Here is a 26,140-nt window from a genome sequence, read left to right as displayed (position 1 = left end):
GAAAAAAGGGAATATGCATTTATCTCCAATATTTTGCATTTACTTCACACCTTTCCAAGTGAAATTTATTTACAACCTCAAAAGCAAGTTTATTGTACTAGTTTCTGTGTAGCATTAGTATAATACAGACAATTTTAAATTTGTCCCTGATAGTTCTTTTATTTTTTGATGGATGTTCTGTATGTATGGAGAACTGTACAAACATGTGAGATGCAAAATAATTCTGTAGTAGGATCTTCTTTCTTTGGGGGGTTGGATTAGATGGCCTCCAGAGATCCCTTCCAACATAAATTACTTGATTCAATAAAATGAAGATGCAGTTTTAAAAAATACCTTTTGTGGAAAAGCCATACAGCCCAGTACCTTTGATGATAAGTATTTAATTATAGAAGATAGTAAAGGAAAGAACTGTGCAAGCACCATACTGTAATGGTGTATATTGCATCCATTTCTTAAAAAAAGTGGTGAGTGCAATCTCGCTATTTTATTTTTCATTGTTAAATATTTTTCTTTTTACACTAAATAAATATGCTGCAAAAATGTAGGCCTTGTCAGGCAGGTGCATTGAAACACAACATTAAATCAGGGGTCAGTAAGACTGCAAAGGTGAGACTAATATGCAAGTAGCTTAAATTATATGTATGAACACGAAAATAGATTGTACTTAAAATATTTGGGACATGGCATGAAACAAAAATCTTACTAGTATAGTATATAGAGAAATGGAGACCTTCAAAACTGTAATTTTTAGAAATTATACAGGACTTGAAAGACAGAAATTGAATATAAACCCTAAAAAATAAAGAACGTAGTTCTAATATCGTAGGCAAAGAACAACTGAATTTTGAACATTATAAACTTTGGTGGTTAAAAATATCACGTATCAGACATTGGCTTTAGCATGTTGCATCTTTCCCAGCTATCGAACAATAGGTTACAAAGAGCCATTACGCTGCCAATTTTTCAGTAAAGCCCTATCGAAATCATTGGGAAGTCAAAAAACAAAATAAAAAATGGTAGAATTATTTAGCCCATCATCTAGTTGTCCCAGTATCACTTGCTAGACTGTGATGAAACCCTTCCCACCATGTTTTCCCCCAGAGAGGATGGAGAACATGGGAGGCTGGACTAGAGAGCACCCAAACCCGTACACAGGGGCTCAGCAGTGTTGGTAGAGACCGGTTATGCTTTAAACCAGATTTAATCTGAGCTTTATTATCCAAAGCGAACCTGCTTCTATCATGTGGTCTCTGAAGTGATACAGTGACAATCCCCTCTACCCATGGTGTGGGGCTGGAGCATGGACATACTCAAATGCACTAGGAGGCCTCTGAAGTTCCGCAGGGAATGAAAGGTGTTACTCCAGGGGTCACATGAACTCCTCTAGGCATCTGCAGTCCTAGTGGTTTACAAAATGAATAATCTCCTGTTCTGCCCTACCACCTTTGTCAGTGAAAACGGAAGATCTGTGCTTTCCCCTATTTTCATCGTCTGTTACCACATACTGTAAGATCACGGTGTCTTGTTGCAACTGTGTATCCACGTATAAGCAAATTAAGTATTTTTAGCACAGAAGTATAGTGAGAATTTTTTGGAGAAAAATGTATAGCAAGTCATTATTCTGAATATCCCAAAGGACAAGTGATCGTTTATTCATTTATGCACAGCAATACAAGAATGGGATTAAATAGGTGATAGGTTACGCATTTTGGAAAAGGACACCACCTAGTCAGTGTAAAATATTGTGATAGTTCAGTCTGAATACTAAAATATTCATTTTCTGCCCACTTTAAACTTAGTGGTGATTTTAAGTGTCAACTTGCAGATGCAGAAAGAAAAAGAATTTATTTAAACAGTCTCTATTTAGACAGCCAGACTGTCTGTAGCTACCAGTTATTAAGAGAGACAAGCACCTCAAAAAACCTGAAACATACCAAAACCAACTTCAGTGTTACACCTCTGTGTTGGAATGCAACAAAGTACCTTCTAGAACTTCCATCTCCCTCCCTCCATACTTTACTGAATTTGCTTGTCATATCATGTTAACTGGACTACTTGATAAGACAATTTTATTACTAAAGTGGACTTTTTCTTTAATAACCGTCTCACCTTTCACAATTCTGAAGTGGTAGCTTTCTCTTGTTGATTGAAAACACAGAACTCAAATGTAAAATTAAAAAAATACAGATCTGTGTACCAGTTTCTTCTTCTCTGGTACATTTCCCCTCTTTATGTTTTTTAATGCCCTACAGATATTTTTAGAAGCTAAAATAAGTGATTAAAGACATTTCTGTTGTCAGTTTTATACTTTTAAGATGTCTAGTCTTATTTGAGGTTTTGATTTGTTTAAAGCTACCTAGTTGAAATGGAAGCCACCCACACAATTTTTCCATGAAAATTAGATATTTGCAATATAATACTTGTACTGTAGTTCCATTCCTCCATCATACACACTACATCTAGTTTCAGTGGTCTGAACAAGCAAAGGCATGCACATAATTAATTCCATGAGGGATGGCTTATTCATATATTTGCACATACAACTCTTGTTCTTTGTGTATCAGTTGCACATAATTTACAATGACTATTGCTGCAAACTTGAGCACTGTGTAAATTAAATTCTAAATAAAGCTCCAAGTTTTCAGACATATTTTTGTCATAGCTTGATCAAACATTTTCTATTGTCCTACACGCACATAAGTGTGCTCACACACACACTGGCAATGGCTTTTTCTATTTTTCAGCTTGTGCTATGCAGTAAAATGGTTATAAAAATAACAACATGGCAACGGTTGCCTGCACATGTGGATGTCATAAACATTTTGTGTTACTGTACAATCAAACACGCTGTTGCAGCGTCGGGCCCATTCCAGGAGCGGGGATGAAAGGCACCGAGGTGATCTGCAAGTTGAAAATGAATAATGCATATGCTGTAAATTAGTTGTAAATTAAGTCACAAGTGTTTTCCTGACAGGTGACACCTATACCTACCCGCACATAGGATTTGTGCTTTAAAAAAAACCAAACAACCCCAAAACCCACAAAACCCCCAAACCCACAGAGGAACAGGCAGTACACTTTTTCAGGGTTGTGAGCGAATACGACCCAAGAGACCTCCCAGACGTAAAGCCGATCTCTCCCATTTCCCTCAGCTCCCGCCGTCCCGGGCTCTCCCGCATGGACGCCCGAGCCCCAGCCGCCGATCTCCGGGGAGGCGCCCCTGGCTCGCCATCGACCTCCTTGCCCTGACACGAAGCCTTCCCTGTCCGGATAAGGGCCCAGCGGGGGGCTGCCCAGCAGAGGCTCAGGCTCCCGTTTCGGTGTCAAAGGGAGCGCCGGGACCGCCACGCCCGCCTAGCCCGTCACCCGTCAGCGGCTCGCGCTCCTTCCTCCCGGCCACCTAGGAACGGGACTCTAAAATGGCGGCGGCCGCCACCTCCTGCGGGCAGGTGAGCGGAGCGGCGGCCTATCCCCTCACCCCGTCCCGGCACACCGCCAGGACCCGCGCTCCTCCCTCGCCTCCCGCCCGCCGCCGGTCTGAACAGCGGCCGCCCCTGGTGCGGCCCCTCGCAGCCCGCCCGCCTCCGCAGCGCCCCCGGCCCGGCCCCACAGGCGGGCGGCGCCGTCCTCACTCTCTCGCTCTGCCGTGCCGGGGGCGCGGGGGCGAGAGGAAAGCTTGCTACCGCACAGCACATGAAGGCGTGCTCGGGTCCTCCCGCGGCGGCGGAAAGAACTAGCTTCCCCCGCTCGCCTTGGCAGTGCGGAGCGGCCCCGCCATCCTCCGTCCGCCCTGGGGCGGCAGCGGGCGGCTCGGCTCCTCTGAGGGAACCAGCCCCAATCCCCGAGCCACAGCCTGCCCTTCCTGGGAAGGATTTGGCCAGGAGAAGCCGCACACCTGAACTCCGCGGGAGCGGCTGGGGGCCCTGCAAATCTTGGGGCACAGTCGTCTTGAGTGTGATTGTCGAACGCAGTATGTGGGATTTCTGTTCTGCAGTAGGGGTATGTTCCCCATTGGTATGTCTGGCAGCCACGCTTTTTGCGGTCCCAGAGACAGACATCAACACGCCTGGGGTTGTCACACAGCTGCTTTTCTCCAAATAGCACCTCTTGTTCCAGCTGCAGATTTTGCCTGTGTACAAAGAAAACTACGTTCATTTGTCCCCAATTTTTCCCTTACCTGATGGCTGCGGTCAGGCTCCTGGCCATACCATGAGTCCTGGGCAAAACGGCCACCGTCCCAACATCAGCTGTGTGGAGTACGCGGCTGGTGCACGCTGCAAGTCCCGCAAACTCCTTCCTTCCTCTGTTCAGAAAGTGCCACAGGTCTGGCACATGTGCAAGTGCACCCACAGTTAATTTATATATATTCAATACGCCCAGAACACGCTGGGGTGATTGTGCAGCCAATACAGGCCACTCTAGACATGTGCATCGGTACTTCCAAGCCATTTTGTATTTGTAAGGTTATATCAATTTTGTGTTTTAAACAATAGTGATCTTAATGATGTTCAACATAATGACTTGTTTTTCTGATAGATATTTTACTTTTTATCAACCACTAGTAACTGAGATCCATAACACGTTACAAGGATTCATTGCTTTTACAAATCATAGCACATCAGTAATATACTCTGAAAATTGTGTCTACATTTTTCAACATTAAATGTACAAGCAGAGTTTTCTGGATGCATAATTTTAAAACATCGTGTGCATAAAGTAAAGTTGCATAAAATAAAGTTGCAACTGTTTTGCAAGGTAAGCAGTTTTCTTGTTGATCACCCCTACTGGCTTGGCTGACCAGAGTGAAAAGCCCATTCTCCAGTCAGCATATATTACTTTTTCACTTCATGTCTATGAACTGTGATTCTCCACAGGAAAAGAAAGTTAGTGTAAGTATAACATAATTGTTGGAGTATTTTTGTCAATTAAAAATAGAGACTAATTGAATCTCTCTTTTTCTCTCCTAGACTATGTTATAGTTTGTGAAGTGCTGTGATGCATATATTAAGTTTGATGTGCATATTAATTTAGACACTGAATATGCGTATGTTATAATGTAATGAAACTATAATTATGCAGTATATTATGCTGACAAATGTTCTGTATACTGTCAGGCAGTAGAAAACCAGTTGAAGATCTGTGGCTTTAAGAGGAACGTGGATGTCTTAGTATTGTATCTGGCTGGACAGTAAGTAAAATATGTTTTCTCGGTTTGGCTTTTACTAAAAGTAAAGCACAGAGTGAATGGTAACCTTTCATAGTGCTTTCTGTATCAGATACTCTGAACATCATTTATACATAAAATATCAGTAAATCATGTCTATACCTAGTCCGTACACATTGTGAAGAAATGGTGAAGATATACTGACATATGCAGCAGAACTGTACTCACAGTGAAGTAGTTAACTGCCTAAGCCTTAGATACACAATCGTTCCCCAGCAACCCAGAATTGCTCGAGGGTCTGTGAGTTCACAGGGTTGTGTATGAACTTCTACCACAGGGAGCAGGGGAACGAGGCTTAATGGGCTGATCTCTGCCTGTTCTAACTGGCTCGTGAGGCTGGCTGGGAAGAGTATCAAGAAGGCAAATGAAAAAACACAGGATCTGCCTGGTCTAAGAGCTGCCAAATTTCTGATCTCCCTGAAGAAATCTGTTATTGCAACAGTAAAACTCATTGGTAGCACCTTTGAAATTACCTGCATCTCCACTATTAAGAATTGAAGGGAGGGCAGGGCACCATGAACTAAGTACAAGAACAGTTGTTTGGGGCTGGCAGTACTGATCAGAGAACTGATCTCAGCTTTATGAAATAGCTTGAGATGTAGGGCAGATGAGGAGAAAAAAACATGCTAAGTGAAGGAAGGCAAAGCTTTCATGAACCTGTGGGTGATCTAGGTTGACAGAGGTGTGTGTTGTAGGATGAACGTGCTGAGAGGCTACCATGGAAAGATGGATGTGTGACAGGGCATACTTCAAAGTTTTTGGAAAGCATACTTTGAATTTCTGGCCAGGGCATACTTCCAAGTGTTGGATACCTGTCTACAGCCTCACAACTGCATCTACTGTTTGTACAGTTGATACTGTATGTAAAGAACTAATACAGTTTAATACTTCAGGGACAAGGTTTTCAAGGTCTCCAGGTCCTATGAATGCAAAAAAAAAAAAAAAAAAAAAAAAAAAAGTTGAGGGATTTCAGTGTTGCCTAGCCTGGTTTTAGTGGAAATCAGGTGGTCTTGAAAATCTAAATGCGCCCACTGGTATCTTTAAATTCCTTAGCACATCTCCTGATTTACACCAGGAAAGTATTTGATGCTTTGTGAAAAGAAAATAGTAAAGTAAAACATATAGTTACTGTCAAAATTATTAAAATACATATTTTAGAAAGAAGAAAACATACATAAAATCTAAGGGAGAAGATTAAATAATGAGAAAATTACAAGATGCATATATATATTTTCTAAACAATACAAGAAAATTATAATGCATATGTATTAAATAATTAAGACTGTATACAGTCTTAATAGGCACATTTTCTGATTTTAAATACTTAAATGTGTGCCCTCACTGGCTTTGAAATATTTTTTGGTGTGGAATAAAAAGAAATGTTCAGATGACAGATATAGAAGTATCTGCCTTCCCATGAAACCATGTTGAGAAAGATGATGCAAGCTGGCTGCTTTGTCGATTGGAGAGAAGTGAATTCCTTTTATGCTATACCAATTTATATAACCTTGAACCTCAGCCAATCTTGGTATCAGATCATGCCTCCTTAACTGTTGGTTTTACATAATTTTCTGCTAGCTGTAGAAAGAAAATGAAAAAATAATGATTAAAGTCAATCAAATAAGAGGGAATGAGTTTCTAATTTTAAACCACTGCTATTAAAGGGACATGAAAAAAGTACTTTTGGACACTGAAAGCTGTCATCCTAGGAAAACTGATTAACTTAGCAGTAGGTAGGAAAAGAGTGCTGCAGGCCAAAAAGGATCAGTTTGTAAAAGACATGCAAAATCTGGAAGGCATATAGAAAGGGACAAGCTCTTTTAAAATGTTAGAGGAATTAAGCTCTACCTGGGGCAAATTAAATGCCTTAATACCAGGGGGAAAAAAAAGAAAAAAAACCTCAAAAAAAACCCCTCAAAAAAAAGAAAAAAACCCCAACCAAAAAAAACCCCAAACAGATCAAGGCTTGGAGATAGTCAAGATGAGGCTGTTACTAGAGAGGGAGTAAAACCAATTAAAATGTAAAGCTGTAAACTAGGTATATAACAGTGGTGACAAAGTGTGTGAAGAAATTTTGGCTTTGCTACCTGAAAAGTAGTTCAGGGGTGTACAGGTAGAAGTATACAGAAGAATTAGGTAGTTGCTCTGTAAGAGCTCTGTGTGTTCTATCAACACTCATCTGCTTGTCTTTACTACTTGCAGTAATGTATTTTCTGGTTACTTGTGAGAGGGTTTGTTTTTGTGGATTATTTGAGGAAGCCAAATAGTTTAACAAAGCAGCAGCTTGGGATAATCTGGTATTCAGAAATAGAGAATAAAAGTACAGCACCTCAACTTTGTAGGGTTTGTTCTTGACAGATTTTTTTTTTCAAATGCAATATCAGAAAAGGTGTCCACTCCCCCTTTTTCTGTATCTGGAGGGTTTGTTGGAAAAAAAACAAAACAAAACAAAAAAACAAACCATGGGAAACTAGAGACTAGGCTTCACATTTTAGGCTGATGATGTGAGGTTAATTTTTCTCAGTCCTGTTAGTTCTTTCTGAAACACTGGCCCTAGTTTTGCAACATGTTAAAATCCACAAAAGTTTTATTATGTCAATTAAAATCTGTTATGTAAAGGTCATCTATAATTATTCTAGTGGAAATCAAGACCATTTATTTAAAACAATGAAAAATAAAGAGGACTAATTAGTGAAAATTACTCAGCAGCTCACTAACATTCTCTGGTTAGTAGGTAAATTGTTATTTATAGTACACTAGCAAGCCTAAAGTGCTAGATACATAATTAAACAAAAAAACCCTACCAGCACATAGGAGATGGATCCAGCCTCAGTAGATGTGCAGTTTGATTTAAAACTAGACTGTTAATGAATATGAGTAAATACTAATTTTATGTGAGGACAGGAGAGAAGAGGGGTGAAAAAAAGGCAAAAGATTTCACAATATCCACTAATATGAAAAATAATAATAAATGTACATCGATGTGCTTGGTGACTGTCTTCTGTTGGCTTATTTGGCATTGTGGCTGGGCAATCCAGGCTGCACCTTCAAAGCAATTTTCTTTTTAGATTTGTGTTTCCAGGATGCCCAACTTCTCCTGTGCTCTGAGCGGGATTTCTATGAACTGCAAAGTACATGGGACTCATACTCCCTGGGAAACTAAATGCTGTGATGGAAAAAAAATTAATGTATCATTTAGTTTGTTCCCATTTCTTTACCACCTGCTGCTTTGTTATACTTTCAGGTGTGTAGAATGCTTACACTATCTCTGCCATCTTTGTGTCTTTCTCTGCTATGATTTCTATAGAAGTGTGGCTTTTTAGTGCCTGTATAATAATATTTATCAAAAATTCAACCTCTTATAAAATGATTAAGCACCATTAATGTTAGGAAATATGTTACTCTTTTTTTTTTTTCCTTCCACCAGAGGACTAAGAAGTATCCCAAGTCTATCACGGTTTCATAGGTTAAGGTATTTGTGGATTAACAACAACAAGGTAATAAGGTATTCCTTTAAAGAGCAGAACAACGCATCTATGCTCCCTGATTATTATTTCATAATTTTTCTAGCATAAAGTATTATATAATTGTCAAGCTAATAAATTCTTTTTCATTTCCAGGCAAATGTAACTGATTTAAATATGACAGATTTGAAGAAACAGGGTTTTTTTTTTTCATTACAGAGTATACGCTGATACATCTTTGTGGTGGGTTGACCCTGGCTGGAGGCCAGATGCCCACCAGAGCCGTTCTATCAATCCCCCTCCTTAACTAGACAGGGGAGAAAAGGTATAACGAAAGGCTTGTGGGTCAAGATAAGGACAGGGAGAGATCACTCAATAATTATCGTCACTGGCAAAACAGACTGAACTTAGAGAGAAAATTCATCTAATTTATTACCAAGCAAAACAGAGTAGAGGAATGAGAAATAAAATCAAATCTTAAAACACCTCCCCCCACCCCTCCCATCTTCCCGGGCTCAACTTCACTCCTGGCTTCAACCTCCTCCCCCCTCAGTGGCACAGGGGGATGGGGAATGGGGGTTACGGTCAGTTGATGACACGTTGTTTCTGCCGCTTCTTCATCCTCAGGGGGAGGACTCCTCTCATCGTTCCCCAGCTCCAGCATGGAGTCCCTCTCACGGGAGACAGTCCTTTGTGAACTTCTCCTATGTGAGTCTCTCCAACAGGCTACAGTCCTTCACGAACTGCTCCAGCGTGGTCTCTTCCATGGGGTGCAGACCTTCAGGAGCAGACTGCTCCGGTGTGGGTCCCTCACGGGGTCACAAGTCCTGCCAGCAAACCTGCCCTGGCGTGGGCTCCTCTCTCCATGGGTCCACAGGTCCTGCCTGGAGCTTGCTCCAGCGTGGGCTTCCCACAGGCCACAGCCTCCTTCAGGTGCCTCCACCTGCTCCAGCGTGGGGTCCTCCACAGGCTGCAGGTGGAATCTCTACACCCCCTCATCCTTCCTCCATGGGCTGCAGGGGGACAGCCTGCTTCACCATGGTCTTCACCACGGGCTGCAGGGGGATCTCTGCTCCGGCGCCTGGAGCACCTCCTGCCCCTCCTTCTGCACTGACCTTGGTGTCTGCAGAGTTTCTTACATCTTCTCACTCCTCTCTCCAGCTGCAAAAGCTCTCTCTCTCTAAGTGTTTTTCTTCTTCTTAAATATGTTATCACAGAGGCGCTGATTGGCTTGGCCTTGGCCAGCGGCGGGTCCGTCTTGGAGCCGGCTGGCATTGGCTCTGTCAGACACAGGGGAAGCTTCTAGCAGCTTCTCACAGAAGCCACCCCTGTAGTGCCCCCATTACCAAAACCTCACGCAAACCCAATAAAATTTTCCTTTAGATTCACATCACATTTATAAATTTTGCGTACTTAGGAAGCTGAGGTTTTGTACTAATACCTTAGCAATAAAAAGAAAGATTAAGTATATTTAGAACTAAGTTATTGGTAAAATTGCCTGATAGCATACCAATACCTGAGGTCAGGGATAGCTGTTTCCAGTGTAGCCTATAGCAAGTATACCTTGCTCACCAGAGTGGGCAGTTCTTGGAACAGACTGAGGGGTGGTATGGCTGTAAGGTATTTTTACAACAACTTCTAGGCTTCCTAGTTTTTCAGGAAAGGAGTAAACTGTAGGAAATGCATAGCTCTTTTTTTTATGCCCTTGCAGACATGCATAGTTTATTTCCTGGCAGGCCGGTGGTTGGAGCAAGGCTCCTTTCTGCTCTCATGCACACAAGAGTGACATACAACTCTTCCAAATGTGCTTACCCCTGTGCACAGGAAGTAGTGCTGCAATGCTAGGGGCAATGGCGTATCTTCTGCCATTATGCAGGCCGTTGTGTCACCTAAACTTGTTCGATTTCAGAGGAATTTTCAGGCAAGTGATTAGAATATGACATTGGGCCACATTAATTGCTCTTGTTTCCAGTGCACTGTATGGTCCTAAATCAGTTACACAAACCACGTGCCTTATTTTCTCCATCTGTGCAAATCTAGATTATAGTATTTATTATATCCTGTAGGGGTTTTAAGACCATGCTCTGTCAAAATCTCCGGACGCTACAGTTTCCAGCCAAGTCTAGGCACATTGTATCTTACACAAAATCATCTACTTGACAGTAGAATTACCCGATTTAGAAATTTCCAAATACATAGCCAGCCATTATTAAATGGTTGAATATAATCCAAATCTTTACCATTAGCCACTGGTAATTAAAAAGCAAGAAAAGTGAGAAGAAACACAAGTTGCTAACCTGCTTTTAAATCTTTTACTGTACAGTAGTTTACATGACTTTCACAATGGGCTCAAGTTCTTAAAATGCCAGAATTGCTTGCTCAGGTAAATAAGTAGCTCTGCAAGTAGCAGAAAAAATAAATTTACATTCCATGTCACTTAGGAGTGTATGTATATCTGCTGCCTCAGGCTAACATCAATTATATAATATCTTAGGTGACTTCATTGAAAGACCTGTGGTTATCCAACTATTTTTCAAAAAAAGCAAAAATATGGATACATGAAAAGGTTGAACTAAAATCACAGATATAATAAGTCTTTCCCTTGCATTTCGAAAAGAGACTAAAGAATAAGAAGGAATGGCCCGATGACTAAGCAGAACTGATCTTGCTGACCATAAAAGATAAATAAATTTGATTTTTGCACAGATCTCACTTTCCTACCTAAGCAGTAACAAAGAGCATTCTTCTGCTGTTCTATATAACTTGTGTGGAAATGTCATTTTCTATATAACTTGTGTGGAGAAGCCACACAGTGGTTTTTCTTAGGAGAAGCCTCAGCTAAATGCTGAAATAAGGGGAGCATATTTTTCTGAACTCAGAAGACCTGAGATCTTTTTTTCTTTCTTTAAAAATGCATCACAATAATTTTATCACAAAAAACCCTGAATTTCAGATGATGCTAAACCCCCCAAATTTGTCCAAGATAGGGAAACACCACTACGATGGGTAAGTATGTGTGGGCTTTACACTATACAAGATACAATAATCGTTGTGAAGAATAGGATTTTTTTATTTGTAGAACATTGCTGGTTTCACTGAACAAGGTTTTTCTGAGCTGAAGCAAGACTCAGAGAATGGTATTGTTTTAAACTTTAAAGTACCTTTTCTCAGAGGATTTCAGAGAACTTTAGGTATGGAAAAACCTCTGTCTTATTGTCCTCCTTCCAACCTTCAGATACTGTTAATACATAGAGCAAAGCACATTTGTTTCAAAATCACTGGCACAGTTCAAGGACTGAAATCATTCCCCCACTAGCAAATGACTTTGCATCACAGAAATCAAAGTAGTGTCAGGAAGAAAAGTCTGTTTGTTGTTCTTGCATTTAAACTGTAGGATAAATACTTGGGCACCATTAGTAGTCTCAGTTCTCAGCTATTACAGTGGTCAGCTTGGTATCCCATTGCATATACTTTACCTTGCACTGAAGTCAAGACAATATTAGAATTGAGCTTCTCTGAGCAAGGGGATGAAATTTCATAGGGACCAAAGATGACTCTTTATTGGGAATATACATATACATACTTTTTTTTTTCTGTAATTGTAATTGATTCTGTAAATGTGATTAAATGTCATTTTTTGGAAATTTTGAAGAAATAGGTGCTCTTTAGACCTGCTGATGAAGAAATCATTTTAAAACTAGATGCTGGACTTATGCCAAAGATACATTTCAGGAGTATTCTTAAATCAACATAGAATTACTACATCCTACAAGGATGTTCTCACAGTAAAAAATATTTCAAATATGAATAGAAGGGAAAGAAAATGTGAAGACCAGTAATTCAATGGAATTTGTTTCCAAATACAAATATTAAATTTGTAGTTTAAAAAATTAGTTAAGGCTGTACTATAGGTATTTGATGTGTAATTAGTATTTCTAATGAAGGTTCAGCTGCAAGAGAATCCTTAAACTAAGAGTCTTAAGCAGAAATATAAGAAACTACCTATAGTTAAACAGTTTTCCAGAGGCTGCGTTTATACTTCTCCAAAGTTAAATTTAGACTGACATACAACAGTTTTCCTTACTCTAATTTCAGATCCAAGATTTAACTTTCTTGATCAAAAACTATTGCTTGACTGAACTCTATCTCAACAATAATGAACTGACAGATATATCAGGTACCAGTCTTCCCTTTTTAGGTTGTTGAGCAGAAAGACCTATACTTTCTTCTCTGTGTATTGACATTCAAATTTATAAAAGTAGACGACAGCAAGTAACTTAATGGGTGAAAGCTCCTATGTATGCATAAAAATACATGTTAATTTAATTGCTCCAGTATACTTGAGTGGCAACCAGACGATATGTTTATCCTAAGGGATGAAATGTCATTCACTTTAATGTCAGGCAATTGTAAAATATTTTTGATCTTGTATGACCATATTTCATATTGAAAATGAACATGCAAAGCTCTTTTTTACATGATGATTTGTAGTCCTCTTGCTGACCAGGTATTCCATAAGCTGATAGAAGTACCTTTTGAGAGCCATTTACGTTTATATGATGAAAAACTGATAGCAGTGCTGACAGTCTTAACATGAAAATAAAAGGGTAATAAATTAATAAGTTGTCGCACTTGTAAGGTAGTCACTAAGGTTGTGCAGTTTCTTCATGATATAGTTACATTTATAATCAGAAGTATTTTGCAAAGTTACTGCAAAACTGTTTTATTGTGAAATTCCATCTGTCTTACACTTCTATTTCAGTTTTGCTTGCTCTTGTAGATTAAAGTGGCTGTACCAGACTAGTGAATTTGTGAATGAAGAGGCCAAAGCATAATAAAATTTTGTATATTTTAGACATTTTAGATGTTAATATTTTACTTTTCTCTGTCCCTATAAAATGTTGGGATGAGAAAGGATGTCAATTAGATTCTGTGAGGTTCTGAGAAAAATGAATGTTTGAAAGAAAGAAGCATGAGCACAAGAGACAATACAGAAGATAACAAAATATGGGCAAGTATCATTAGTAGAGAAATGTGGATGAGAAATACTGTATAGAATTGGGAAAATGAGACGTCTGAGCCTGATGTGGTGTGAGGATGTGAACACATATTCTGGGTCAGCCACAACAATATTTTGTAATAACTTTTAAATACATTATTAATTATTTGAAATGGAACTATTTTCTAAGGAATTCACTATTTATTGCTTGTGAGGCAAAGGTAGTATTAGGGATATACTATTGTTTGAGAGGCAAAGGTAATATTAGGGTAAAAGGAGAGGAAGGTGAATTAATCAAAGATTACTGGGATATAGGAAGGAGGAAGGGAGGAAGAAGAGGATGCAATTAATGTTGATTTGTTGAGGCAAGTGTGACAGGGGACAAATGGAAGGAACTGGAATGAAAAAAGTTAGGCATGTGTTCAAAGGATATGACTAGAAGGACGAAAGCAATATTGAAACCTCTGATAATTTATTTGTTTTTACTAATCTCCTGCAAGGTGTTACCAAAAAGCAGGTGTAGATGGATAACTAGAATATCAAATTCAGTGTGGAGCATAACAAAATAATTACCTAATAAAGGCAGTCAGGTACAATTAGAATAATTACTTATTTTTCATTTTATTTCAGGTGCTCTGAAACACTTATGTGCGTTACGGATTCTGTTGCTTCACAACAACGAGTTAAAAAAACTTGGCAAAACAGTGAAGGAATTGAAAGGAATGATAAGCTTGCAGACCCTAAGTAATACCTTATTTTTATTTTTCAGAACAGCGAGCAGTAGTTTTTTAGTGTTTCTTATCAGGATGTTTCTTGTCTGTTTCTGCATCATTTGCCAATAGCTTTTGAAGCTAATTATCAATTTCAACCAAATTTGACAGAAGAAAGAGATCTCTAAGACATGAAAATTCCACAGCGAGTACCTCAACTAAGAAAAAACTGCCAAACAAGTTCAGAAGTTAACTCGTTTTGGCTGCTGGCTAGCCAGTCTCACTGGATGAGTAGCTTGGAGGCAGTCAAAGCAGTTTACTGCTGCCTTTTTGTAACGGAACATGGGAGTACAGTGAGATTATCATAGAGGTGAAGGGAGTTGAGAAATGGGTGTTATTGCTGTTGAGAGTGTGAGTGATAGGTTATAGAACCCAAATTTCTGTCTCATTAATTCTGTTGCTTATAGAACTTTGCATCTTTTTGGCAGACTCTATGGATTTCTGGAGTCTAAGAATAAATATACTTTAGATATTAAGTATAACAATATCTAAGTAGCATACTTTTTGATATACTGGCTGGAAATGAAAGTAGCATAAGCTCTGAAATTTCAAATTAAGTTTTACAAGACAGTGTTGGCGCCACTAAGTTACAATGTAAGAATTAGCCTCCAGGGAAAGTAGGATTATATGCTATTAACCTATTGAAAGTGAAAGTGTAAGCAGTCTTTTTCCATGGTTCCTAAACCAATGTCATCATAGGTCACACTAAACAGTACTTTGAGAAAACAGGAAACAAGTCTTGCATCCTAGTGACACAATTAATGGAGGTGAATGTCATCAAGCCATACCTCCCTATGCATTCAAAAAACTGAACATCTGATTCTGTGAAAGGAAAATATGGCTTGAAAAGTACACTTTTAATTAACTTGACACTGAGCCAAAATTAAAAAACAAATCAAGTGTTTAGGAAGACAACATGCCAGCCAAATTATTGTGATTTTTTTCATTATATGAAAGATTGAAAAAATAGTCCATTTAAGAATGCAGTTGTTGGAAGTGATTAGGCAAAGTCTGGGCAGACATCCTATGTATGAATGGTGCAGGCACTTGAATTTAATGTTACAGGTCTATGTGGTGGTTTAACCCTAAAACAACCACAGAGCCATTCACTCACTCCCCCTGTCCCCAGTGGGATGGGGAGAGAAACAAAAAGGAAAAAAAAGATGAAACTCGTGGCTTGAGATAAAGACACTTTAATAGGATAGGAAAGGAAGAAGAAGATGATGATGATGATGATGATGATGATGATGATAATAATAACAACAATAATAATATACAAAACAAGTGATGAACAGCACAATTTCTCACCACCCGAAGCTGATGCTCAGCTAGTTCCCGAGCCGCCCCACCTCTCGGCCAACCCCCACTTACATGCTGGGGCATGACATCATATGGTATGGAATATCCCTTTCGCCAGTTTGGGTTAGCTGTCCTGGCTGTGTCCCCTCCCAGCTTCTTGGGCACTCCCCACCTTCTCATTGGCAGGGCAATATGAAAACCATTGAAAAGGAAGAACTATCTACCCTGATAAAAAAATTGTTCTTTAGTTCAAAGATATGAGAGTAAATGCTAATCAGTGAAAGAAACTTAATAAGCTTAATAACCTTCACTTTACAGTCATTCCTTTTTGACCTTTGCAGACATGAAAAGATTGTCAATGTGCTTATTTCAAAGAGATTTCATAATAACAAGTTCTCAAATTAACAGGACTCTATTGGTTTAATAAATGCACTGTCGTATTTGAAGTAAAGGACAGCAGTAAATGAACAAAATAAATTTTCAAAGTCATATCCTGTGTATCATATCATTACTATATCATTTATTTCCCTACTTGCAATATTCAGAAACGTGAAATGGGTGCAGAATTTGCACTATGTGGCTTTGAAAAGGCCTGTACTTACAATGCGCCTTAAAAACACTCTTTTGGGAATGGGAGAGTTCTCACTGTTGGGAGGTAGGTCTTTGTTGTTGCTGGACAATCCAATTAAAAAACCCCATTTGCTAGCTTTCAACAGAACTTCTGGATGCATAGTAACATTTTATTATTTTGTAGCTCTTGGAGACATTAGAACTATTAAAATGGAGCAGTCTAATACACTATGATTGTTCACTTCAGAAGTAGCATCCGGCTGCTGAAATGTTGCATTTCTCTTCCTTAAGGTTTTCTTGTGGTTTTTAGCCATGGCCCTGCACTGGATTTGTAGCGTAACACTATTCTTCATCAGGCGTTTAGGGAAGATGCTCAGCTTCTAAAGATTTACTGATTTGGTTTCTCACAACTGCAGCCTTTTGGGAGATATAGAGGGTTTCTCTATGGGCTCACCTTGTGCTCTTGGAATCCGAGATTTTTGTTATGTACTTTGTAAATTGCCTTAACTGATTTATTATTCACAGCTGATAACATCTTGCTGCTAGACCTCAGAAAACTTTTGTTCTTCAATGTTTCTACCACAGTAGTTCCTTTCTGCCCTGTGTGGGTTAGGCACGCTGTTTTCCTACACTCTAAATAGAGAAAACAGACAAAACTGTGGAGGAAGAAAGCATTATCCCTAATTTGTAGAAGTAAAATTGCGTGACCTTGACAAGAACGTAGATAGCAGCGCCCAGAATTGATCCCAGATGTTTTCTAAAATAAGACCATCTTGATCCATACGATGGTTGGATTTATTGTAAGAACAGGCAGTAGAAAAACTCATATACTCTAAAACAAAACCTACAAATTAGTGTTGATGAGGAGGGATGTGCTACAAGCAGCATCCAGATTCAGAAGTGCTTAGTATCAACCCCAGTTTGTGCTTTGGAAAAATCTCTCTTGAATCTTCATTCCATTCCACTACCAAACATACCTGCTTTTAGAGATCTTTCTGAAAAATTTTTCTCTCTGGAATGCTGTCACATATTTTCTTGACTCAAGAAGAGACTTATCAGATATATACCTAATATTTTTTCTGATAAACACTTTCTAGAAAAAAATAGCTATATACTACTTCGTTTGGTAAAAATGAAACTTACTTTTGCTGCCACCTTGTGGGTCTCTTACTACTTCTAAGGACAGTGATTTTTAAAAATTTGTTAAAGGATTAAAATATTTTAAGTTCTCCTCTGAATACAGGAACAGGTGCTTTCTGTGTAGGAGATACCAAATGCCCATTTCCAGCCTTACTGTGCCTTCAAAATAACTGTAAATCGCATCAAGCACTGAGCCCTCTTTGGCAGTCATATTTATACTGAAGAACAGGAAATGGCATCTTGTACTTTGCAAATCTATGTGGAATATTTCCAGACTTTTTTCTTCTTCTAGTGTATTTTATTTGCTTCTGTAATACCATCTTCCCCTCCCTAACTGCTAAAATTACACATAACAGGATTTTTTACCCTAGAGCGAATATTAGGCACAGCCTCTCAAAAACAGAAAAACAGACCAATGTAGACCTTGGCAGAAGTTGTCAAAAATTTTTTTTTTTTCTCTGCTCTGATCTCAAGGTCGCAGCCTCCTGATTATCTTTACTGTCTCAGAAGAACAGCATTTGTACAAGGAGAAAAATAGCATTATTATGTTTTTCATTTACAAAAAACCAACCACCACCCAACAACACTTGGTTTGTTTCTTTGTTAGCTGATCTGGGGGTGAGCCAGTTTCTGTTTTAATCAACCTCAGATATCACTCTCATGAAACAAACTTACCTGGCATGTCAGCTAGGCAATGTTCCACATCTGGCAAAGCAGCAACAGAGCATTGATACCTGACTCTGTGTTGCAAATGTTTGGTTATTCGGGTAATGTGAACCTGAACGTTAGTCATGTTGCTAATGGACTTCTGGAGCTTAATACCTCAAGTCTCAATGAAAGTTAGTGGGACCCAGGTTCTCAGGAACTCAGACCATTTTAAACATTTTACTCTTTAAGTTTCTTGAGTTTTCAAATTCATCATCTGTCAAAACATCGGAAGACTGGGTATTTACCTTTTATATTGTGTCTATGGGCTAAAAACTTTATACCAGCTATAATAAAGCCTTAGGTGTCCTAAAGCTCATCTGGTTTTAATAACTCTCTCCCCCTACAAATTTTGTGTCTAACCTTTAAGCTGTCACACCTAAAAGACTACTGTTATTTAAAATAGGCATCACTTAACAATGCGTAAGAAAATCAAAGGCAAACACTGTGTGGTTTTGTCTGTATATCATAAAAAATAGAAAAAACCCCAACCTTTAAAGGTTTGGAGGTCATGATGGTACCTTTACTCAGTTCTTGCTTGTGGTATTTTGCATGCTCTGCAATAAGCCAATTCTTGCAGTCCGTGTTTAGTTGAGTACTTTTGCATGTGTAAAGAGACTGTGCTTTGTTTACCCAGCATAAGAACAATTTGTATTTGATTGATAATATTTTGTACAAAGTCTTTGGCTACTAGTGATATTTACTTGTCCTGCCTTGCTAAGTTAGTTGTTCTTTTGCTGGGCTTGTTTTTTTGTGATGATGTTTGTTTTTTCTATATACATTTTGCAGACCTATTCCATAACCCTCTGGCACAAGACCCAGACTATCGACTTTATGTGATATACTTCCTTCCTTCGGTACAGCTCCTTGACAGGAAGTGTAAGGATTGCTTTCCTCTTCTCACAAAGCATTGACAGTTGCTTTTGACTTTAATCAATTTGGAAAACTAGGTGAATTAATCTTGCCTTTTCTTTTACATGCATTTGTTGATATAACAAAACTTCTAATGAACAGATACCCATTTTTTGCAAGCTTTTTCAAGCAAATAGAGTTCGCATGTCATAAACAGTTTACTTTGCCAAATGCTTTTGATTTCTGTCTTTTAAAATTCTGTATGTTTATCTTGTATCTTGGTCTATATATTTTGGGGTAAGACAGATAAAAGCCTGTACGTGTAAACATGTAGGTACATTGTGCATTCAGACTGGTATATTCACATGGGTGAGTGTGTTTACTTAGATATGGATAATATCCTCAGCTATCTACACATTTCTGTACAGTTTAAATATGTATATGCACATTTCTTGATGAGGTACATGCTGACCAAGCTTTCAAATATATATCTTCATAAATCATCAAGAAATCTTTCACAGCTTGTCTGCTGTAAATTCTACAGGAAAAAAATAATTCATAAGAATAGCCAGATGATAAATTAGTCAATCCATAAACATGCCACGGCAGACCCAGAAAATCTGTTTTGGTGATTTTTGTCTCGGTGTTTGGAGAGCTATGTGATTGGCAGGAGGACTGAAAATTACTGGAGAGCACTGAGAAAGGTGTTGATTCCTACCCCAGCTCTACCTAAGAAAGTAGGAAGGAGAAACAATGTAATGTTAAAAACCTGCTCCCAGTCTCTAGGAAAATCAGGATGCAAGACTTGAGCAAGGCAGCCACAGGACATCTGCAGGTGCTGGCAGACTGTGTAGCTCTGTCATGAAGGAAAGCTGGTGGCTGGGCCACAGCATGTGTCAGGGGTTGATGAGAAGCTGCTGGATCTGACCACGTGGCCATTTGCTTACACATGCATTTTGCACTGGTACCTCCAGTCTCTTTAATATTTGGTCTTGTGTTACATCTGTGCTTAACACGTCTGTCAGGCTGTTTTACTAATGATAATTTTTTACCAGGGAGCGATGACTGAAGCCTAATGTGTTGGAAAATACGTGTTGCATTTACAGCTCTAGAAACACTTCCGTAAAACTTCCTGGACTTAATCTAAATACAGTTATACTGTAATCAGTCCTGGATTAAGACTTGAGGCATTAATTTATATCAGGTTATACCCTGGACTTTCTATTTAGTGAACTCTTTCTTTAACATTACAAAGTTTCTTCGCCATATGTAGAACATTACCACAGCATGGTCCTGGCTGTCTCCTTTACACAAGACATGTGCTCACACTTCTGTTACCTCCAGGCATGACTACTGCAGTTCCTTCCTAATTGGTCCCCTAGACACCATGACTTAAAAACTTCCCTGAATTCAAAATGCTTCTGCCAGAGTTAGTTACTTGTTCTAAACCTTTAGCTCACTTCTGTTCCATAGCTGAAGTACTAGATTAGTATGCAGTTCGTATCATTGAAGTTAACATCCCCTATTTGACTTAACAGTCTCAAACTCTTTGTTTAAAATTTAAAGTTATTTTTGAATTAAAGTGCAAACCCAGAAAATTTGAAGCTTTTCATTTGATTGCAGTCCTACAGTTTTCTCTGTAATTGAGCAATTGCAATTGAACTGGCCTTGAACCAGGACTGGTTTTTGCTATTCCTAAAGAAACTTCCAAATCTTTACTGACTTCTGCGGTAGATCTCAGTTAGGTGTATGAAAAGTCTTGCTTTCTAGTTTCTCGGTTTAAAACTTCTGATCTTACTGCACCCAAAAGACAAAAACTTTATTTTATTGGACAGGTCTTCACCTTAAAGCCTTAGGAAGTATCACTCCATGTTCCCATTTTGAATTGTGGTGAAATTATGCAGATTTACACCACTGTTGTTACAAAACGCTGCACAAAAAAAGGTGAATCACCTTCTGCATGCAGATAGATAATACCGGCCTTTTAAGTTGGTAGGAAAAATAAAATTTGTCTATCCCTTTTAACAGCAGTTACACAGAGAGAAAGGGAGTCAGCGCTTCATCTTTACAATCGTGAAAGGTCTTGTGTCCTCCAGTCAATAGCTTTTGGCAAGAGAGTAAATACACCCCTAGGGACTACAGCGGGCTCTAGCAGATGCGCTCAACCAGCCAGAAGACTGATGATGCCCTCAGGTATTTATAATAATGTAAGGAAAAGCATGCATTTTTAGGTGATTTGAATTAGAAAAAGTTCTTGTCATTCATCTGATAAAAAGTTATTTGGTTTAGTAATAAAGTATAAATGCATCAGGAACTCAACCAAATTGCTTTGTAAAGTAAGTAGTAGTAGCAGCAACAGGCAACAACTGAATCCTACTACTAAGAGTATTGTGGCAAATAAGTTCTCGTCACTGCCTGCAGTTACAGAATTGTCTTTAAAGATAGCTGAACAAACAAAATTCTTTTTTTTTTTTTTCAGTATGTGTCTTGTGAGTATTTAGTTTTACTTTTATTTCATTAAAAACATCTCAATAGACTTCTAGGCTGAGTCTCAGACAGTGATCAGCATCATAGAGTTTTGATGCCCTCTAGTGCTTTTATAAAATAATCTCCTGAAGAAAGTATTTTCTTCTAAATAGTGTTTTAAATGTTATGTATCTTGCCTAGTTTTGTAAGCAGATCCCTTTTTATGCTTTCCAAGCTGAGAAAATTTTAATGATGTCTTATAATAGCATATAAAGGAATACTTAGAGTTCTTAAAACATTCAGATCTGGAAGACAGCATGATCCTGGCACAAGAAAGCAGGTGAATACCACCTGGAATCTTGTGACTTGTACCGTATGACAATCCAGAACAAACCTTGAAATCCCACACGATCTTGTCTGCTTTTTTGATGTTTTAGAGATAAGAAAAACAATATTGTGCATAGATGACTGAAATGGTAGCATTTTAAACAGTAGTGTAGATGAAGTTTGGAAGAGTAACTAAATAACTGAAATTTTTTTCAATGTATATGTCACAATAGTAAACCTGAAAGCAGTGTATTTAACAATAATTTTGAAAGGGTTGGGAAAAAAAGGATGGTTTAATAATATTTAATAATTTATTTGTTTTGCTGATAATTATCAAAATAGGCATACAATTGTCTTTACCATGCAATCATTCACATATATAGACAGTGATATCATTTTTCTGTGAAAGAAAAAAAAATACATGGAAATATATGTCTACAGGAAATAAAACAGAAGAACTATATAAACTTAAAAAACCCCCTAACAGATACTTGTTTCCACAGTAATTTAACAAAAGATGATCTTGAACATTTCAAATCATCCTTTAGTTTTCAGTTCACTTGAACAGTTAATTCAGGATCAGGATGGTAATCCTCAGCTAATCAAAATTACAGCCATTAATGTCTTAATTTGAACTTTTTGTTACAGGTTGTGAATTTGGAAATCACACAAATAAGTAAGTAATTTTTTTGTATTTTTTTTCTTTTGCATCTCTGAAGCATTTACTTAATTTCCTCTTCTCATGCGTAAAAAATACCCTAACTAGAGAAAACGTCCAGTAAAAATGAGCTTTTGAAAAATTTTCTGGTCTTTTTTATTTAACATAGTTGCAAGTCTATACTATTCTGATAAGACAACCTACCTGCTGCTGGCTGAAATTTAATATTGAAAGGTATTCCACATTTGGAAATGGGTATATAAAAATGCTTTTTATTTATAAGATCAAATACTGATCACTAGAAAAAGCATGCTTTAAATATTAGAGTATCAGATTAGCTGTTCTGTATTGTGGCCTCGAAAACTCTCCTGACTGGATGTTCAAAAATACATACTCTCCGGAAAATATTACTGACTTATAGAGTGACTTTTTTAGTCTGTACTTTTATTCTGTTTGGCTTCAAAATCTTCAAAATAAATGTAAAACTTATCTCTGTTATCTTTGTGTCTGGATTGAGGCAGTATAAAGATTATATTTGCGCTGATATTTTAGATGCTATCTTTATAAGAGTAAATTTACAAACTTCAGCTATCATCAGGCTTGTTTTTACTTTCTAGTTTTACAAGTGAAATATTCGAAAAATTTATTAAAGGAAATAATAAATGCCTACATATGATGACATCCTTTAACAATTTGATTTTATATACCTACTCACTTTGAGTACAGCTCTTTTTTACAATCAAGCTAATTTATGTTTAAAAATTAAATCTTACCTTCTTTCAGTGGAGTTAGCTGTCCTCATTGATAGAGGGGATGGACAGCTTCTGCTCCATCTTATTTATGTAGATGCTTAGGCTTTGCAGAGCACCTCCTCATGACTAAATGTGCTACACTCTGTGGAGACAGTCTTGTGGTTTATATTAGGTGTGTGTTACTGCAGGTACATCTTTAAGAAATAAGTTCTTATAAGATCAAGTTTTAATATTGTATATCTGAGTTAAAAAGTTTTGGTCTAACATGAAGTCCTTGTCAATTCTGCATTGATGTTGTGTATCCAGCACTTTTCTCTCCCAGACGGCAGCTGTGGCAGGATACATGAACAACATAAGCTCACGGTGCTCTGGATTCAGCGCTTGGAGAAGGGTTATTTGCATGGTGGCTAGTTAAAGATCCATGATGAAATAAATGTGCATTTGCATTAATGGGTATCATACCACTGTGGAATCATAAAATTAGTTTCATGATTTCCATTGAATCAGAACATTAAAAGTATACAACAATTAGACTTTTTGTGGAAAAAAAAACAAGCAGTGAAAACAAAATAACATTTTAAAATCTACTATAAACATTTTAAATAATGTATTGCATGATTTTTTTTCCTTAGAATCCTGTGATTCTGACCTTTTATCATTTTTTTTTTTTTGCTGCTTATATTTGTTAACAGAAGGAAGCCTTCCAATATTTGAAAATTTTCCAGTCCTTGCTGTTAGTGTCATCATGACTTCTAACTTCACTTTCTACACAGAGTGGGTATAGTCAATTTGCTCCAAAGTTGTTTGGAAACATTCAGATAATGCGTATTTGCTTTGTTCTTTTTGCAGAGTACCGTTTGAGAACCCTGAAGATGCTGTGTTACTACGGGCAATGACAAGATCTCTAATGGAATTTTCCTCTGTTGACTGGAACAAAGTAGCCACCTGCCAAGAAAGACGGCTTGAAAACAAAGCAGAAGAACCTCATGAGAAGCTGACAGTCCGATTTAGATGAGTGATTTCTTCCTTAAGAAAAAATTTATTCCTCTCTCTAGTGCAAAGATAAGCCTCTTAAGTAAGTTAATATCTCTATAAAACAAGTACACTAAAACATGCATCTAATTAAATGATCTTCAAGCAAAAATAAGTATTAGTGTAACATTCCTTTTATGTAATAGATATGTAATAGGGAGAGTGAAGAAATTGAGAAAACAAATGATAAATAGTGGCAATGTTACAATAAAGGTTGCTTGAAATGCAATTCTTACCATACTTTTGTTATCAGAAATTATTAAAGCTAAACTGCAAGTTAATTGTCAAGAAACTAAGGATAAATAATATCATTCTTTATAGTTTCTACTGGAGAATTAGACTTAGTGTGTTCACTAGAAGTAATTTGTCTTCTTCCCTCAAAATAAAGATATGAGAAAGCAACCATTAAGCTTTTCTCATTTCTGAGAGGGATTCAAGTTTCGAGTTGCTCATTTGTGTGCTGCATGAATGCACTGAAAACTAGTTTTATCCATGAGCTCTTAAGCATGCTGGTATCTAGCTGTTGTCTGGGGCTGCTGATACTCTCCCAGGATGCAGGACTTGCCATGCACAATGCGCTGCCCCAAGGCTGCTGGCTGGTTTTAACACACTCTGGTATAACCACGTGGGCCGTACAACGCTGTAGCACTGCCCCGACACTGCTGGCTTCTAAAGCTTGTTACCACTGAGGAAGCTAGTGGGAGATGCGTGTATAGATGGAAAACAGTATGTTTCCTCACATCTTTCTCGCTCCCTTCTGCCAAAGGCTTAAAGACAACGCTACTGACTTATCAAAGCCCTTCTTCAGCCTGTGGCTTGTCTGCTGAGTTCCTCGTTTCTCTCCTAAGTTAGCATGGAGTCACAGCACAGTCTAGGTTGGCAGGGATGGATGTCTGGAGCTTATCTAGTGCAGCCTGCCTGTTGAGAGCAGGTCTGAGATTAGGTTACCCAGTGCCCCGTCAAGGCGAGTCAAGTATTTCCAATGAGGGAGGTACCACCATTTCTGGGAAATCTCTTTCAGTGTTTCATTGCACTCCACAGTGCTTTTCTTATATTCAGATGGAATTTCACCTGCAATAACTTGGACCTGTTGGCTATTGTCCTGTCACTGTGCATCTCCCACCTTCCCTATAACTACCTCCAGCTATGGTAAGACTGCAAATAGATCTCCCCGAATATTTTCTCTGGGCTGAACAAACAAAACTCCTCCAACCCTCTGAGCATCATGGTGGCACCCTTGCTGGACCTGTCATTAATCTCTCTTTAACTGAGTTGACCAAAATGGGACACAGTATTCCAGGTGTGGCCTAGCAACTGCCAAGTCAAGTGGAATAGTTACACTTTTGATCTGCTGACAGTACCGATGCATGGCACCATCGACCTTCGGTGCTGCCAGGGCATACTGCTGGCTCCAGGTGAGCTTACTGCCCACCAGGATCCCCAGGGCGTTTTCCCCAGACCCAGGCAGAGCCCAGTCTGTACTGCTCCATGGGATTACTCCTTCCCACATACAGGACTTCATCATTGTTAAATCTCCTAATTCCTTTCACCTTTTTGGCATTAGATTCCTTTTTGATTTCAATTTACCTATTTTTCTTGCTTGAAGTTCCATGCATTTTGTCAATGCCCTTAAATTAGCCTCATCTTTGTGGTTTTAAAAGGTAGATCAACGCCTTGGTTTTGATCAGGTTTCAGGTTCTCAAACTGAATCAGTCTACAGAGAAGCTAGACCAAACAGCTTCAGCTAACGTTTTCTTAAAGAGGTACTCTTAAGGACCTTAAATCCATTAGGATTTAGTAAGTGTAATCTCTAGCTTGTCTTGAGTCTTTTGAACTCTCACAGCTGACTGTGCTCATGGATGCTATGACATAATCATTTCAG

General features: G+C 38.4%; 1 protein-coding gene across 1 annotated transcript; it reads left to right on the top strand.

Annotated features, from left to right (window-relative positions):
* Positions 1-1,414: 1,414 nt before the first annotated feature.
* LRRC72 (leucine rich repeat containing 72) lies at positions 1,415-26,013 on the top strand. Its single transcript, XM_054815057.1, has 9 exons — positions 1,415-1,506; positions 3,330-3,449; positions 8,652-8,721; positions 12,784-12,865; positions 14,318-14,431; positions 18,961-19,050; positions 21,052-21,216; positions 22,465-22,492; positions 24,076-26,013. The coding sequence occupies exons 1-9, from the start codon at positions 1,415-1,417 to the stop codon at positions 24,239-24,241; spliced, it is 927 nt and encodes a 308-aa protein (XP_054671032.1). The 3' UTR covers positions 24,242-26,013.
* The last annotated feature ends 127 nt before the right edge of the window (positions 26,014-26,140 follow it).

Source organism: Grus americana, chromosome 2, assembly GCF_028858705.1.
Source record: "Grus americana isolate bGruAme1 chromosome 2, bGruAme1.mat, whole genome shotgun sequence".
In the NCBI taxonomy this organism is placed as follows: domain Eukaryota; kingdom Metazoa; phylum Chordata; class Aves; order Gruiformes; family Gruidae; genus Grus; species Grus americana.
Note: the sequence above shows the minus strand (reverse complement) of the source record. Positions and strands in the feature narration are given on the sequence as shown.

What these genes read in the sequence shown, in the direction of transcription:
- LRRC72 (XM_054815057.1), top strand. Translation starts at nt 1,415, where the DNA reads ATGAATAATCTCCTGTTCTGCCCTACCACCTTTGTCAGTGAAAACGGA. An exon ending in AAGACTGATGATGCCCTCAG is followed by an intron (nt 21,217 to 22,464) that starts GTATTTATAATA and finishes TTTTTGTTACAG; the next exon opens with GTTGTGAATTTGGAAATCAC. An exon ending in TTTGGAAATCACACAAATAA is followed by an intron (nt 22,493 to 24,075) that starts GTAAGTAATTTT and finishes TTCTTTTTGCAG; the next exon opens with AGTACCGTTTGAGAACCCTG.